The 15,568-nt window shown below is 35.0% G+C and overlaps 3 protein-coding genes across 4 annotated transcripts; 1 reads left to right on the forward strand and 2 right to left on the reverse strand.

The window, feature by feature from the left end:
* Positions 1 to 822: 822 nt before the first annotated feature.
* LOC140989851 (protein REBELOTE) lies at positions 823 to 7,521 on the reverse strand. Of its 2 annotated transcripts, none has more exons than XM_073459307.1 (13): positions 7,415 to 7,521; positions 7,181 to 7,306; positions 6,520 to 6,580; positions 5,918 to 6,026; positions 5,787 to 5,835; positions 5,573 to 5,667; positions 4,175 to 4,243; positions 3,266 to 3,766; positions 2,390 to 2,692; positions 1,908 to 2,231; positions 1,582 to 1,788; positions 1,287 to 1,376; positions 823 to 1,196 (listed from the first exon to the last, which is right to left on the reverse strand). In XM_073459307.1, exons 2-13 carry the CDS (start codon positions 7,284 to 7,286, stop codon positions 1,107 to 1,109), a joined length of 2,004 nt encoding a protein of 667 aa, XP_073315408.1. In that variant the 5' UTR covers positions 7,287 to 7,306; positions 7,415 to 7,521; the 3' UTR covers positions 823 to 1,106. The 2 variants fall into 2 exon arrangements, with proteins under 2 accessions (XP_073315408.1, XP_073315409.1); XM_073459308.1 differs by having other exon boundaries at positions 7,412 to 7,520.
* A 3,771-nt stretch (positions 7,522 to 11,292) lies between these two features.
* On the forward strand, positions 11,293 to 13,000 carry LOC140989978 (3-ketoacyl-CoA synthase 12-like). The gene has a single exon (XM_073459560.1). The coding sequence runs from the start codon at positions 11,566 to 11,568 to the stop codon at positions 12,934 to 12,936; it is 1,371 nt and encodes a 456-aa protein (XP_073315661.1). The 5' UTR covers positions 11,293 to 11,565; the 3' UTR covers positions 12,937 to 13,000.
* A 143-nt stretch (positions 13,001 to 13,143) lies between these two features.
* On the reverse strand, positions 13,144 to 15,519 carry LOC140989979 (uncharacterized). Its single transcript, XM_073459561.1, has 3 exons — positions 15,270 to 15,519; positions 14,537 to 14,879; positions 13,144 to 13,472 (listed from the first exon to the last, which is right to left on the reverse strand). Exons 1-3 carry the CDS (start codon positions 15,428 to 15,430, stop codon positions 13,407 to 13,409), a joined length of 570 nt encoding a protein of 189 aa, XP_073315662.1. The 5' UTR covers positions 15,431 to 15,519; the 3' UTR covers positions 13,144 to 13,406.
* Positions 15,520 to 15,568: the final 49 nt, after the last annotated feature.

Below are 15,568 nucleotides of genomic sequence, written 5' to 3' on the forward strand. Positions count from 1 at the left end.
CGTGACACATTAGTTTGTTAAAAAAAATTTTTTTACCTTATTTTATTAAATTTTTAGAAAATTTGCCGGTAATCAGTTAAAAAGCCCGAGATCACTCTGTTATATCAAATGAATTAGTTTCTGCGGTCTCTTTTGTTTCTTCTTCGATTTTTTTTTATATATCGAAATTGGCATATTATTATTATAAAATATATCCTCCATGAATTATACAAATATCAAAATGAATGGGTAAAAAACAAAAAAACTGGTGTCCCTCGTTGCAATGTCTAAGTTGATGAAGTACGTATACTTGTGATCAAACATCTTTTTGACGAATATGTCATACAATATTTTACTAGTTTGATTTGATTTATTTGTTTTTAAATTAATCCAGTGCAAACCTAGTTAAAGATGCTACATATTCTTCCGTTACCACAAAAAAAAAAAACCCGTTGTGATCAATGGACACTCTTTGTTCATAGCTTATATTTTGAACACAAGGGATCGACCATTATTCTTGATGATTTTGGCTGTTTACATCAATTGCATTCATGGACAATCATGCATTATATTTGTTATGACTGCTAGGACTCTTTTGTTTCAACTGATAGGTTATATGTTTGTTATTGTGATCCGTATACTAACACGACTCTTATCAGTTATATATTTATTATTGTGACCCGCAGACTAACACGACTCTTTCTATGCAGTGATACTGGAGGATACGTAGGCGCTTTCAAACTCGGAAGACTTATCAATTTACAGATCACTAAAAAAAAAACTATTTATTCATCTACTGTTCCGCATTCACGATAAGCCAAATAAAGATATAGAGACTGAAAATTCTAGTCAAAACTTTTGGATGGATATTTTATAATTCCAATTTCGCGAATTCAAACTTATAAATCTCGAGTAGGGAAATGCCCTGCCTAACTCAAAAATAAAAATACACAAATCTTATGTTTATATTATATTTTACCAAGAATCTCTTAATCCATTTCAAAACTTGTGTCTTCCTCGAGTACATGGACGGGCACCCGCCTCTACTCCTGGATTATGATATCATGTCCAGAGAACAAATTTGAGATTCTCGAAGAACACAGATTACAGGTAGAAGTAGCTTCACCTCACTGTCCTCTTTTCCGCCTTTCAGTGGCCTTCTCCTGGAGACTTTTGTAGTAGTTGGTAAAAGATTTGTTGAGGCTGGACTTTTCAAGCTGCACATTTCCAACAAGATGTTAGTTCCAATCACGCCCATTCACTTGAAGAGGTATTGATATTGATAGCCGAATTCATAACACACAAACCTGAAGGAAAGAGTCCACTGATTGGTGATCGTGTGGAGAGAAAGACATCTCATCTCTTTTTTGTTGCACAAAGTTCACATTCTGCTCCACCTGCAGATCCAAAACAAGCATTCATACTTATGGACATTCCTTTACCCAGAGTTTTTTGGTAGGTTACATGGGACACACTTACTTGCTTTATCTGACTCCTTACATCAGTTACAGAAGTAATTACTAAATGGCACGTACATATAAAGTTACGATATAGAATCATGAACAATTGTATTAAATATACAGGCACAAATAGAATGAGTACCTGGTCAATCAAATGCTTCACCAAACGACGTGAACTCTCAGAAATCGTGGTCTCAATAAACTTACGCATACAGATCAGTGGAATACAAGCTAGGTCAGGGAAGGAAATATGAGTGCTCCATTGAGCAAAATGCAGTGACAGCTGTTCAATAGCTGAGCGTACACATTCCTCTTGGAAATGTTTTGATTTCAGGTAGTGCTTGGGCAACTGTAGAGGTTAATTCACAATTAATGTCACGAAGGTTCTGAAGTGCATTCTACTTTAAAAAGTTTTGAAAAGGAATCAGTCAACCATTTTGATGTGAGAGAGTAGGTAGAACCCCTAACCTTCAGGACCGATGCAATATTGAAGTTATTTTGAGCTTTTCTATTTTCCTTGACAACCTTGTATTCCAAAATATCCAACACCACTGAAGCAAGTGGAATAAAATTACCACTGGAACTGGAGAGACAATTTAGCCATTCAATGCACTTCAGTCTCAAAGGGAAATATCTCGGACCAGGAAACATGAGAGCCAGGGCATATATAAGTTGAACGGTCATAAAGAATGAAGACTGGAGATCATAGTCACGTATGTAGGTTGATACGAACCTAACCCACAGATCTATGCAATTAACATATTCCCAACTGCAAATCCTTTTAACAGCATCCTGTCTTGCAAGAAAATGAAAACAAATATGTAACAGAACTTAATAAAAACAAATAAATAGCAGAAAGAAACAAGAGTGGTAGCTCCATCACGAATTTTTGCAGAACAAGGAAGAAGATTCATAATCCTTATACTAAACTGACGTTAATATCAGACTACCTTCGTCTTTGTTTGCAACCCCCACTGCATTAGTTTTGCAAGTTGACTAATAGAAGCAGCAACTCTAACAGATGATTTTTGCACATCCAGGGAGCACAAATCAACTATGGAATCTCTTAAAAACCGCATATGTTTGATATCGGTAATTTCTTTAACTCTTGACCGAGAAATAAAAGCTACCATAGATTTTGACAAGCAGGTGGTAAAACTAATGGAACTAAACATGGCAGCAGCATCTCGTATGATAAGCAAGGAAGCTGTTGATAGAAATCCTCCACATGTTGCCCACAGCTGCACAGTCACCTGTTTAAAAAATTAGAATTGTTAGAATCAGATGACTTACAATAAAGAAAAAACTGTGAAATTATGTACAAAAGCATTATTTTTAAATATTATTTGATTGAATTCCAAAAAGGAATGTCCAGACCCATGTTAAGTTTATGTTGTCTAACTATACATCCAGGTAATCCATCCATGTTCGTCCATAAGCATATTAACATCCATAAATAGAATGTGCCCTGGGACTCGGTAGCTTGTAATAACAATCTCCACCAAAAAATTATAGCTTTACACTCATGTTTAGGCCGAGCCAGATACATTGATTACATCACCACTAAATCCTAACCGCCAAATGCATTGATTACATCACCAAATTAACTCACAACCTTTTCTTAAAAGGCTAATAGATGGCATTTATACCAAGTGGGATTCTCCTTGAACAGATAGGAATCCCAATACCTGCCTATATGTGGCCCACCCAAAAAGAAACATAACAAAAGCACAATGATTGCATAAATTCATAAGCATGAAAAAAGTAATCGAGCATGACAAATAACAAATAAACAAATTACATTTGTAGGTGTTTAAAAAAAATACCTTCATCAGCCTTTGTACCAGTGATGGGAAAGCAACAAAAAATATTAAAGAAGATCTGAACCTCGTCAGAGCAAAAGCCAAAATATCTCTGTCAGTAACCTGATCCAACAGAAACAATGTACTTCTCAAATATGACTTGATAAGTGGTTTCAAACTTTCCCATTTTGAAGCTTTTTTCAGTTCCAATATTGTCTCTTTGGTGCAATTTGAAGATGATAACTGCAACAGCCCTCGGAATGTGTCATCTGCATTAGAAAGTACGAAAACCAGAATGTTACAGAAGGTTTCGCTGTTGTCAATCCTATGGCCAATTGATTCAGCTCCATAGTGGCACGCTGTGCGATAAGCATTCAGCAGACTAATGAATGCAGATTGGCTACAGCCTTCTCTTATCATTTGAAACCATGTGTTAACAATACTATTTGTCAAGAGTTTCCCCTTCTCTGTGGCCTGGCCACCTTCACCCAATTCCCCATGATCGCTCCTATCTTCATCTGAGAACTATATAAAAAGAAAAGAAAGATGAATATAATGCATGGAAAAATGTCGATAGAAGGTAGGAAGAAAACGTATATATTGCCTAGTTGAGAATAAGTTCAAAACCAGTCATTATCAAGCAACTTTAAAAATAATTTCTCGTGCATATCCAGGTAATAATCTAACAATAATGTGAATATACATTTTTCAGTCCGGATATTGTCAAGAATGAACATGCAAAGAACTATGCCATATAAAATCCCAAAATAAAAATGACTTGTAGAGAAATAACTGTCTAATTCAAGAAGGCATCAGCATTATTGTAAAAAAACACATATTAAACAGCATATTAATCCAAACATGAACATTTAAATATGCCATCCAACAAAAAAATAGTGGGGGAATTAATTAAAAGACAGTTAAACATCTCACCAGATCTCCATTTGGAAATGCTTCATTGCTGCTGTTGTAGTTTTTTAAGAACTTACTGAATTCAGGATCCTGAAATGCTTAAATAAAAGTGCTTCAACAAATAAGATACTATAAACATTTTATAAATTTATGAAAGATCGAGAGTTTAAGAGTTTAAGTGATAAAACAGAAGAAATGAGTAGGCATCCAAGGAAATAGGAGGAAAATCCAAACGAATGGGATATCTCAATCTTAACAAAACACACAGTTTAGATAGAGTGAACTAATATTGAAGTGCACGTAAGAAGCACACAGAAAGTGTGTGCATGTCTGTAGATGGTCAGTTTAGAAGCAAGGAAAATTCACACAGATTGGCATAGAAAATCTTCGACAAAGATAAAGCCAAATGATGCTATGCCGCATGAATAAATCAAAGGAAATGCAGCAATGAATAGCTGTAGTGAACAGTTCATACAAGTAGTTAAAGGAAAAAAAAAAAGCAATTCACATCATCTTTTTTTTTTTTTGATAGGAAACAAACTTTATTATAAGCAATTCACATCATCAGAATGTGCACGGTGCTGGAATTCCCATATTAATGTTACAAAATCCCAAATTTCCAACGGTACAAAACAAATATACATTGAACAAAAATACCTCCCAGACACAAACACGAATCTACCTAAGAAGTTAGAAGTGGCATGACTCTCTTTTGATAAGAAACAAAAAATCAATTGGTGCCCAGTAAAAATGTATAGATTGATTCCGTCAAAGATATAGTTCCTAAACTAGCTGATAGATCCATTCAATAATGCAAGGATTTCAAAACTACCCACACCCCCCGCCCCCCCAACAAACTCGACCAATATCATTTATCAATCCCAACTATCCTGTTAATATCTTGAAAGTCTGTTTGGATACAATCTTGTTCAGGGTGGCTGGCACATGTTGCTTGGTTGAAACATTAGTCAACACAACCCACCACTCTCGATTTATTCTTAGATGAATGCCTTATCGATCTCAGAATGCTTGGTTTTGTCATAATGACAACATTGGGAGAAAGGGTTCAAACACCAATAGGGGATTTAAACCAATCCACAGTTCAAAGGTGTTTCTCACGAGAAAAGAGAGTTATAATCTCCCTTCAGTAGTAGTTTAATCTTCCCCCATCCCCATGCACTAGGTAATCATATCGTAGCTTTGCTAGGTTGTCAAAAACCAACAGATAGTGGAAGGTAGACACTTGTATAATTAAGTTTTGATTACATTATCTAATTTCCTCCAAAATTTTGTGTATCTAGCATGCCATCATGGACATGATCATACTAGCAATGAACATCGATCATCAAGTTTCACCATATGAAGGACTTGTAATTGCTCATGTAATTTTGAATCTACAAATCATAAAGAGAAAATCACCTTCCTTTTCAATCTATCCAGCTTCTTCTTCAAAATGGCCAAATCGGTAGACAAATTTTGGTTCCGAGCCGAATAGGTACTAGTAGCTGTCTCCTCTGCATACAAGACTTCATGGTAAACAAGTAGATATTTTGATTGGGGAATAGAAAAATTTTGATTGGGGAATAGAAAAATATAAGTTAGTAGAATTAAGAAAATTTATGGGAGAAGTGACCAAGGCTTTTCTCAGTTTCATTTTCTTCAACATTCGAACAGCTTGAGCCCTGTTTACAAGAGTACACAATCAATGGTAAGCAAATAGATTTTAGTCATGTAATTGCCATTGAAGTATAGTAAGTCTGAAACCTCGAAAAGATAACCATCACTATCTGACTCATCTGCGACGACATTACCATCATTTTCGGCGAACATTGCATCAAGAGAAATTTGTTCCGTAACCCTGGATTCAGTGCCCCTGAGGACAAATGTAGACATTTATAGTAGAAAATCATAGTGGCATGATTCTCCAAAGGATCATATAGCATTTCCAAGAGCATAAGGAAGACCTTATAGACATAGAAAACATATCATCATTGCTAGTAGGCCAAATAGAGGAAGGTAGAAGATATGTGTTGGTAGGATCCACGGCCTACCATCGAACACTCCACCCACTAGGTCTAGTCCAAATTAAAAAAATTTGTGCACCAGGGAAAAGTATTGTGACAGATCATTGATTGTGAAGTTGAAAATGCATGAACTATCTCATACTGAGTGTATGCAAACAGTTTGAAGACCGGTAATTCCGAAACTCTGAACTTAAAATTACTCCTTAATTTCAAAATCAAATCATCTTATTGAAGTCTTTCATTTGCATTGTAGTCTTAGATTATACCATGAATACTTTGTTAACAGAATATAACACCAAAAGCTACAACATGAGACAAATACATCCAACTCATCTTTATTACCTTTCATTTGAAGGCTCCGTCAGACTAACCATTTTTTCCTTCTTGTCCTTCTGATCACCTTCTGCAGAACAAGTAAAACAAGAAAATATAAAAACTGAACAAGTAGTTATCTTTTCTCGGTCAATTTCAGAAGCATAAAAGCAATCAAACACAAAAAGACTTTGCAAATCCCAGGATTTCATGGTTTAAATAATATTTGTTTCGTCAATTCAGAAATCTCATTGTATCTCGCACAAGTCTCAGCCACCACCCTTATTAAAAAAAAACACAGATAACAAAAGAAAGAAAGAAAGAAAAGAAACAAAAACCAATAGCGACTTCTGTTAAAAGAGGAAAATGTTAAAGGCACATTGATTACACGCAACAAAAAGAATAAAACTAGACCATTTCCAGACTTCATACTGACTAGGAACCAGATAATGTTAACAGTAAAAAATGAATGGAATAGAACACACACACATGCCAGTAAACAAATCAAGACCCAATAAGCATATTTTTTAAAAAACGAAAAAAAAAAAGAAACATACATACAGAAAAAAAAGAAAAGAGCTTAAAGGAAATTTCATTTTAACAAGTGAACAACGAGGGTCGATTGATGATATATAAAACACATAAATACATATAAAGATTATACAGAGATAGGGACAGATTGATTGAGTACTGGACGATTTCTTCTTGAATAAAGCCTTGGTTTTTCGCCTCTGTTTCAGCACGGACTGAAGATTCTTCTTCGCAAATTTCCTCGCTTTTTTCCCTAGCTTCCCCATTTTCCTTATCCTTCGACTCACTGACAAGCAAAACTAGTAAAATAACATTTGGGAAGAGGGAAGAAACAAATTATCCAACAGACAAGTTCAGTTGAATTCATTTCCCCAAATATAAGAAAACTGACCACCTCCGATATGTTGAATTATGGACGCTGGCTTCACTTCCAACTGAAAGCTGCGCTATTCACGAATTGTGGTCCTGGAGCTCAATCCCTAGTGTAACAAAGAATTAGGGTTTTTTTTAAAAATATTACAAATTAATTAAAGTATTGTAAAAATATGGCAAATTTGAAAAAGTTGTAAAAGTATTACAATCCGGGACTTACTGTCCCGGATTCAGATTTATTTTTCTTATTTTTTTGAAAAAAAAAGAAAAAGAAAGTTTGAATCCGTGCCAGACTGGCACGGATTCTAAAAATCCGTGTCCATTCCGTGTCTTCGGATTTAAATTGTTTTATTTTTTTTAAAAAAAAAGGGAGATCGGCGACTGTTTTTGATTCAACCGTCGCTATTTGCGACTGTTTAAACAAAAACCGTCGCTAATAGAATCCGCAACAGACTGTCACGGATTCTGGGAATCCGTGTCCACACATTTCTTCCTTTAAATAACGTTGCGGTATTCTTTCCATCATCGCCGAAAATAATTGTTCCTCATATTCATTCTCCNTTAATGAACAAAATTATAATTACATTAATATAATATAAATAATACAAACAAAATATTAAAAAAATTAATTACATTACCTTCTCAGACGTAATTATACGGAACTTGTAATAATATCAACGGACGATGCTAATATCTGAAACATTACTTCTTCGTATCTCTTCAAATGAAATTGATGATAAAATCAACAAATAATATTAATATATGATCGAAGTAGAAAAAATGGATTTTGCGCATATAAATCGGATGAAAGAAATAAGATGCGAGAATAAATATGAGGAACAATTATTTTCGACGATGATGGAAAGAATACCGCAATTCTATTTAAAGGAAGAAAACACTCGACGATGATGGAAAGAATACCGCAACGTTACTTAAAGGAAGAAAACACACGGAGTGGACACGGATTCTCAGAATCCGTGACAGTCTGTTGCGGATTCTATTAGCGACGGTTTTTGTTTAAAAAGTCGCAAACCGCGACGGTTTTTTATTAAACCGTCGCTAATAGCGACAGTTTTGCACAAACCGTCGCCGATCGCCTTTTTTTTAAAAAAAAATAAAACAATTTAAATCCGAACACACGGAATGGACACGGATTTTTAGAATCTGTGCCTTTTCTTTTTTTAAAAAAAAAATAAAAAAATAAATCTGAATCCGGGACAGTAAGTCCCTGATTGTTATATTTTTACAACTTTTTCAAATTTGCCATATTTTTACAATACTTTAATTAATTTGTAATATTTTAAAAAAAAACCCCAAAGAATTAGGTCGGAACTAGGGTTTAACGAGGGGTTTTTTTTATTCGAAGGGGTTTCACAATTAAATAATATTAACTTTTTTTTTTCGTTTGTTTTAGCGAAGATGTGTTTGCCATCTCATTTTTCCACACGAATTTCATACTCAACTCAATCCTCACATTGTCTGATGTTAAAATAAAATCAGGCACGATTCACCAATCCGACACGGTTCAATCCGAAAAAAATCAAGTTTGAGTTTTTCGCGTTCGTATCAAATCGGGTTGGATTCGATAGCTGATCCGAAAAAAATTTATCGGCTTTGGTTACCAGAAAATTTTATTTTTTTAAAAAAAAGATATAATAAATAAATATTGCCTACATTTTTATATATTTTATGTCTGAAAAAATATTTATTGTATATTTATATCAAAAATTTTCATAATTTAATATTTATTTTGAATATTTTTTATTTTTTAAACAATTGTTTATTTGATTTAGTAAATATATTTTATTTTTTTATAATTAAACTTTCAAATTTAAATCAATATATGAGGAAGATTTTGTTGTTATGTGTTTAAAGTAAAATATTTTTTTGAATTTTATTTAATTTTCTTTAAAAAAATTTAAAATCAGGATGATCGGGTTGATTCGGGTTCCGGTTGAGAGTTTTTGGGTTGGCTTGGGAGCGCCCTTGCAGAATCAACCCACGGATGTCCTAGGATGAAGTTGTATCTTTCGGGTTAGCACTTGAAATTACACCTCGAAAGTGTAAGGCTCTATTTAGACCGGTAAATCGATGTCACCGAGAATCTGCCTCTTCTGCCTATCAAANAAATATTTGGCTCAATATCTGATTAGAGTCGTGTGACATTTTATTTAGTTATTTATTATTTTTATATTATAAATCTTTTATCATCTCATCATACAATGGATAAAAACCCGATTGATACCACATCCATCAACATCCCAAGTTTGGTGCATTTCTAGAAAGCCCACGTACACTAATATCAAATTCCATGATATTCTACTGTGGACAAATGATGTGGCAATCACTCTATCTTGAGGGATGGTTATATAACTATTAAGACATTATTCTTAGATATGGTTTGGTTTATAGAACAACGATCGAGATTAGTGTAGGACCGGTAATTTGAGTGATTATAAAAGCATAAGTAATTAATCTCGTTGAAGGACTGGTAATTTGAGTGATTATAAAAGCATAAATAATTTTTTTTTATTATGTTATGATAAAATGGTTTAAACATTCTAATAAATTCACGTTTTGATCAATTTATCTTTATTTGATTACTTGACTGCCTTGAAATTGTCTTAATTTCCTCTTCCCAAATTCATTGCAATGCCAAGACCGCATCCATGTCGCAAAAAGATCCCGATTGCCTTGATTTTTAGTAGTGCTCTGCAAAGTTGTTCACTTGCAAAGTTGTCCACTTCGTTGTCAATCACTTTGATACATGGTTGTGTCCTGCAAAGTTGATTTGTGGTCGGAGACATACAATACTTCCATTTTTTACTTTCGCCCAATAATTTCGACGATGAGTATGACTTGCTGCCATTACCAATAGCTATCTCATTTCCAAAAAATAAATTAGAACAACCATTCTTCCTGATAATTTGTTTTCCAAATTTAGGTTTCACATGTGTGTCAACACAACAAGAGCACGTTCTAATATTTCGGGAGAATATATAGACATGCCTAGATCACATTTAACCTTGACATGTACTATACCCATAAATCTCCGTTGATGGGTTTGACGGATATAAACCATAAGCAGGACGATCATTATTTGTTAACATGAAAACTGTAACCCGCAAGTACTCTTAAATTTAAAAATGCAAATACAAGAATCAAGTAATGGACCTCTTACTCATGTAAACAACACTCAACTAGCAGGTTATAGAGACTTTGATGCAAAGACATAGTGTTGTACTTTATTTATATTATTAAATATATCTTACCCATATATATTATCTTTATGGGGGTGACTGAACCGTAGTAACGTCTTAGTATAATATATCATGTGTATTTTTTTAGTGTTATCTTGAATTTGAATAGCCCACATTTTATGGTGACTGAACTTTGGATTTTTTCAGTCGGTCCATTAAGAAAATGACCCTTTTCAATTTATTTTATTTTCCTTAACTTTTTTTTTAAAAAAAATTAAAATAAAATAAAATTGCATCGTGTGCGTCACCTTTTGCAGTAGAGGCATGACAAAAACTTGTTTCTGAGAAGTCCAGTTCAAATCTCATTTGCAAGTGACGCAAAAAGTTTGACAAATGAGAATGTGTACAAACTAATTTAGTTGAGAAGCCTCCAAAAACGTTAACTCTTCTATTAATTATTCTATTGGGAAGAGGAGATAAAGGTTGAGGAGGCTGATATTTATTTGGAACTGGTGGCTCTTTACATGCATTACGTATTTAAGTATTTATCTAAATTTGTTATTTTCATATAATAATGTTTACGTATTTTTGAACTTTTAAAATATAGATAAACATATGATTGAAGATTTTTTTTTAAAAAAAAGACTATTTTAGGAAAAAAAAAAAATTTCATCGATAAAATTATATATGCAATTAAACTTTCACCTAATCAACTAGAAGTTCACCTCAACTTCAGTCAAATGCTCAAGAACAAAAACTCAGCCACTATTCTTACCAACCTTGGACTCTACTGCCCATTTTTTCAGTCAAATGCTCAAGAACAAAGCGGAACATAAATGCTTACTCTTCTGCTCTCTCACCATTTTTTCAACCTTGGACTCTACTGCCCATTTTTCCGGTCAAATGTGTGCGCGGGTGTATATATAGATGTACCGGTTGTACATACAATAGCACAATATTAACAGAAAAGAGAATGGAACCACTGATGATAACCTTGAGTTTTCTTTCTCTTCTGTTTTTCCTTTTCATTCTGTATGAGTTTGCTTCTCAAACAAGAGATCAATGCTGCTATCTTCTGCATTACGAGTGCCACAAACCTTCAAATGACAGAAAACTTAGCACAAAGTTCTGCGGCGACATTATTATGCGAAACAAAAATCTTGGCCTCCAAGAGCACCAGTTCCTCTTGCGTGCCATCGTGAATTCAGGGATAGGAGAAGACACTTACGGCCCGAGAAACATCATCGAGGGACGAGAAAATTCTTCGACTCTTCAAGATGGGATTCTTGAGATGGATGAGTTCTTCATCCAGACACTAGACCAGCTGTTTCAAAAGACGAGTGTTTCTCCACAAGATATCGACGTACTTGTTGTGAATGTAGCTTTACTTGCTCCAATCCCTTCTCTGACATCAAGAATAATAAACCGTTATAAAATGAGGCATGATATCAAAACTTTCAATCTCACCGGCATGGGATGCAGTGCAAGCCTCATTTCCATCAATCTCGTGGAGAACTTTTTCAAGTCAAAAAAGAATGCTTTTGCGGTTGTGGTAACTTCCGAGTCCATAGCTCCAAACTGGTATTCTGGGAAAGACAAGTCGATGATTCTCACCAACTGCTTGTTCCGCTCAGGAGGATGCTCGATTCTCCTGACGAACAACAGAGCTTTTAAAGATCGAGCAAAAATGAGGTTGAACTGTCTGGTTCGTACTCATTTGGGAGCTAGTGATGAAGCACACACTTGTTGCATGCAAAAGGAGGATGATCAAGGGACACTTGGATTTTTCCTTGGTAAGAACCTCCCGAAGGTTGCGACTCGGGCTTTTGCCAAGAATATAGCCGAGTTAGCACCAAAAGTCATGCCATTAACAGAACTTATCAGGTATGCAGCGCTGAAATTTCTGAAAAGAGCAGCAATTCTTAATCTTAAAGCCGGCATAGATCATTTCTGTCTACATCCTGGTGGTACGGCTGTGATTGAAGAAATTAGGAAGGGTTTGGGGCTAACTGAGAAGGACGTGGAGCCGTCTAGAATGACTCTTCATCGATTTGGAAACACGTCAGCAAGCAGCCTTTGGTATGTGTTGGGGTACATGGAGGCAAAGAAGAGGTTAAGGAAAGGGGACAAAGTTTGGATGATCAGTTTTGGTTCAGGTTTCAAGTGCAATAGTTGTGTGTGGGAAGTTGTTCGTGATTTGGCGGATGGAAATGTGTGGGAGGAAACAATCGCTGGCTACCCTCTAAAGACCACAGCCAATCCTTACATGCAGCAATATGGTTGGATCTATCAAGAGACATCTGAGTCATACACAGGTGAAGAACCCAAAAATCGTAGTGTCTGAAGACAAACATGTACTAGGGTTAAAATGGAGTGTTTTGAAGTTCTGTGGGGATTAAAACTAGCAGTTACAAATAAGACCGTTTGCTTTCTTTTCTTCCATCCAGGAATGAAATGATATCAGTTGATTCCAGTATGGCAGTATCCATAGTTTTATCTGCATATGAAGACTCCTAAGCGATAGTGTTCACCCAAGCATGCACACAACATATTGACAACATAATGACTCAAGAATATTTCCTCGCAAATAAGAATCATTGTATCTAATTCTAACTATAACATGGATTATAATGCCACAAAGTAATATTGCAAAAGCAGAAGTGAAAATCTACACAATCTCTGTTACATATTGCAGATCCAACCTTTCAGTAGCTCCTTGCAGGAGTTCCGAACAACTATCAGCAGAAAAGAAAAAGATACAATTTTTTTAATTCCTCCATCTAGCTTGAAAAATCTGAGCGAGAAATAATATTGCTACTCATCCATCACAAAAACAACATTGTTCTTCTTTGCAAAATAATGTGTTGTGTGATCTACCACCTGCACAGAAGAACAAAAAAACATAATTAATCATTACCGTGAGCGGGTGCTTCCAAACAGTGGCGTGAAGAAAAAATTGAGTAAGATCTAGCAGGTGTTAATACTAGGTTAATAACCCGTCAAACGTTGGTACATGCTAAATTATTAACAAGATTACTAACTAAATAGTCGTAATACTTTGCACTGGAAAATCAGATTGGTGACAATTTAATGAAATTTTAAAAACCCCTCAATTGTATTTGTATCGCATCTAAGAAACAACCAACTTCCAGGGCAGTTAAGACACGGATTCCAACCCAACTTGAAGAATGTGCACACAACCTTTTCTACTCGAAAGAAATTAAAGAAAAGGATTCCAGCTGAAAATGAGGAACAAGCCTAGGATATTTACAAGATAAAGATAAAGATAAAGATAAAGATAGATAGAAGTATCAAGCATCTTATGCGGATCTGACTATATTCGAGTTTCAGCCAATCTAAAGCTATATAACTTCAAACAATGGCATTTCAAATATTCTCACAAGTAACAGAGGAACTTTAATGTAGTCAGCCAGAACACAAATTCTAATCAGAGATGGCAATTCACTGATAAGAATCTAAGCGAATGGATTTAAATTTGATGATCAGGTCAATAGATTGATAATATTAATTTCAATGTATTAGTCAGATAATTTTGCATAATCTAAAATTAGTAACTTTGTCAACATAACTCAAGGCACCCTTATGTTACAGAAGGTTTCAGTTTATTTTTATCCCAATAGTTCCTCAAAGCAAAATCAATGTTTCCAAAAAACTGACAGGTGATCAAGTAAATGAATTCTGACAAGAAGAGTAAGAATCCATTGCTGACTTCCACAAAGGTAGTTCATTGAGCAGCACCACCGTTGATAATTTTTTCATGCATTATGGTCCACCAATCCTAGTTTTTATTGTTAAATTAACTCAACTTTACAGAATAACTGTCCCCATTTATACAATTTTTGAAACATTCTTAAGATAATCAGCACTAACAATGTCAAACAAGAATCAGAAATTACATGGAGTTAAAAGCAAGAAGTGCTCACATTTGTATTGCTCAATTCCAGATTATAGAAGTCCATTGTTTTGTGCAGGAATAATGGGCCAGCATGCCATGTACCCTTATTAAGCTTCAAAAACTTGGGACCCGAAATTTTAAAAACACGCACATCATCAACAGCTGGAGGGACATAGAAATGACCACAATGCGATTGCGAAATGTCTGCTCCAACGACGCCCTTGATTTCACTTGGATCAACAAGAGATGGTTTTGCAACTCCAAGATACCATGAATGACCACCAATTGAACCAAGGCACTGGGTCACACTGGCGTGGTGTGTAATTGAGGAAAATTTGAGAGGTCGGTCTTCTAGATGCATGACATACAGCCTAGTAAAATGCAAAAAATAATATTTAATCATTATTTATACCAAAGTGTATAATTTAGCAGATTAAGCAGAACCAGATGAAGAAGAAAGCCAGAAGAACTTGATTAGAATGAAAAGCAGCACATCAATTCTTTATTATGATCCAACATCCACCGTTCGACATGAATTAACGGCTGACTTATACAGTAAAGTTGAGGTTTGCTCCAAAGACAATAGCTTGTAGTTATGATTCACAAAAGCAAATTTTTGGACAAAGGAAAACAAATCATTACTCAATTTAGTAATAATATTACCCGTTGCCCAATCGAATGTAGTTTAGATATCAAAACTCTAATTTCTAAATCTCCTTTAAGATGGAATATAAATAAGTCATAATCTAATTCGGGAAGACCTCGGTATCCCACGGGAGAGGTCGACCTGCGCGTCTTGGGGTCCGAACTCTTCGCCGTCCGGCGAGGCTTCGACCACTTGCCCGAATTCATGGAAGGACTCCGGGGTTGCTTCGATGGGACTCAGCTTAATCTCCGTCAAGTCGTTCGAGGTTGACGCCATGCCGGGAAAATGGACGGACCACTCAGAATTACAAGAGCTGTGGCGCCATGGGCTTTGCTTCTACCACTGCCACATAAATTACATGATTGGTTTTTTTTTTAAAATTAAAATTATATATATTTAATAACAATTTTTTAT

Source organism: Primulina huaijiensis, chromosome 12 (assembly GCF_012295235.1).
Source record: "Primulina huaijiensis isolate GDHJ02 chromosome 12, ASM1229523v2, whole genome shotgun sequence".
In the NCBI taxonomy this organism is placed as follows: Eukaryota; Viridiplantae; Streptophyta; class Magnoliopsida; order Lamiales; family Gesneriaceae; genus Primulina; species Primulina huaijiensis.

Excerpts from the sequence above, each read along its gene's own strand:
- LOC140989851 (XM_073459307.1), bottom strand. The coding sequence starts at position 7,286 with ATGGGGAAGCTAGGGAAAAAAGCGAGGAAATTTGCGAAGAAGAATCTT. Across the intron at positions 6,027-6,519 it reads ACGGAGCCTTCAAATGAAAG|GGGCACTGAATCCAGGGTTA; the intron begins GTAATAAAGATG and ends ATTTGTCCTCAG. Across the intron at positions 5,668-5,786 it reads TGAAACTGAGAAAAGCCTTG|AGGAGACAGCTACTAGTACC; the intron begins GTCACTTCTCCC and ends TCTTGTATGCAG.
- LOC140989978 (XM_073459560.1), top strand. The coding sequence starts at position 11,566 with ATGGAACCACTGATGATAACCTTGAGTTTTCTTTCTCTTCTGTTTTTC.
- LOC140989979 (XM_073459561.1), bottom strand. The coding sequence starts at position 15,430 with ATGGCGTCAACCTCGAACGACTTGACGGAGATTAAGCTGAGTCCCATC. Across the intron at positions 14,880-15,269 it reads CTCTCCCGTGGGATACCGAG|GCTGTATGTCATGCATCTAG; the intron begins GTCTTCCCGAAT and ends GCATTTTACTAG. Across the intron at positions 13,473-14,536 it reads TGGAATTGAGCAATACAAAT|GTGGTAGATCACACAACACA; the intron begins GTGAGCACTTCT and ends TCTTCTGTGCAG.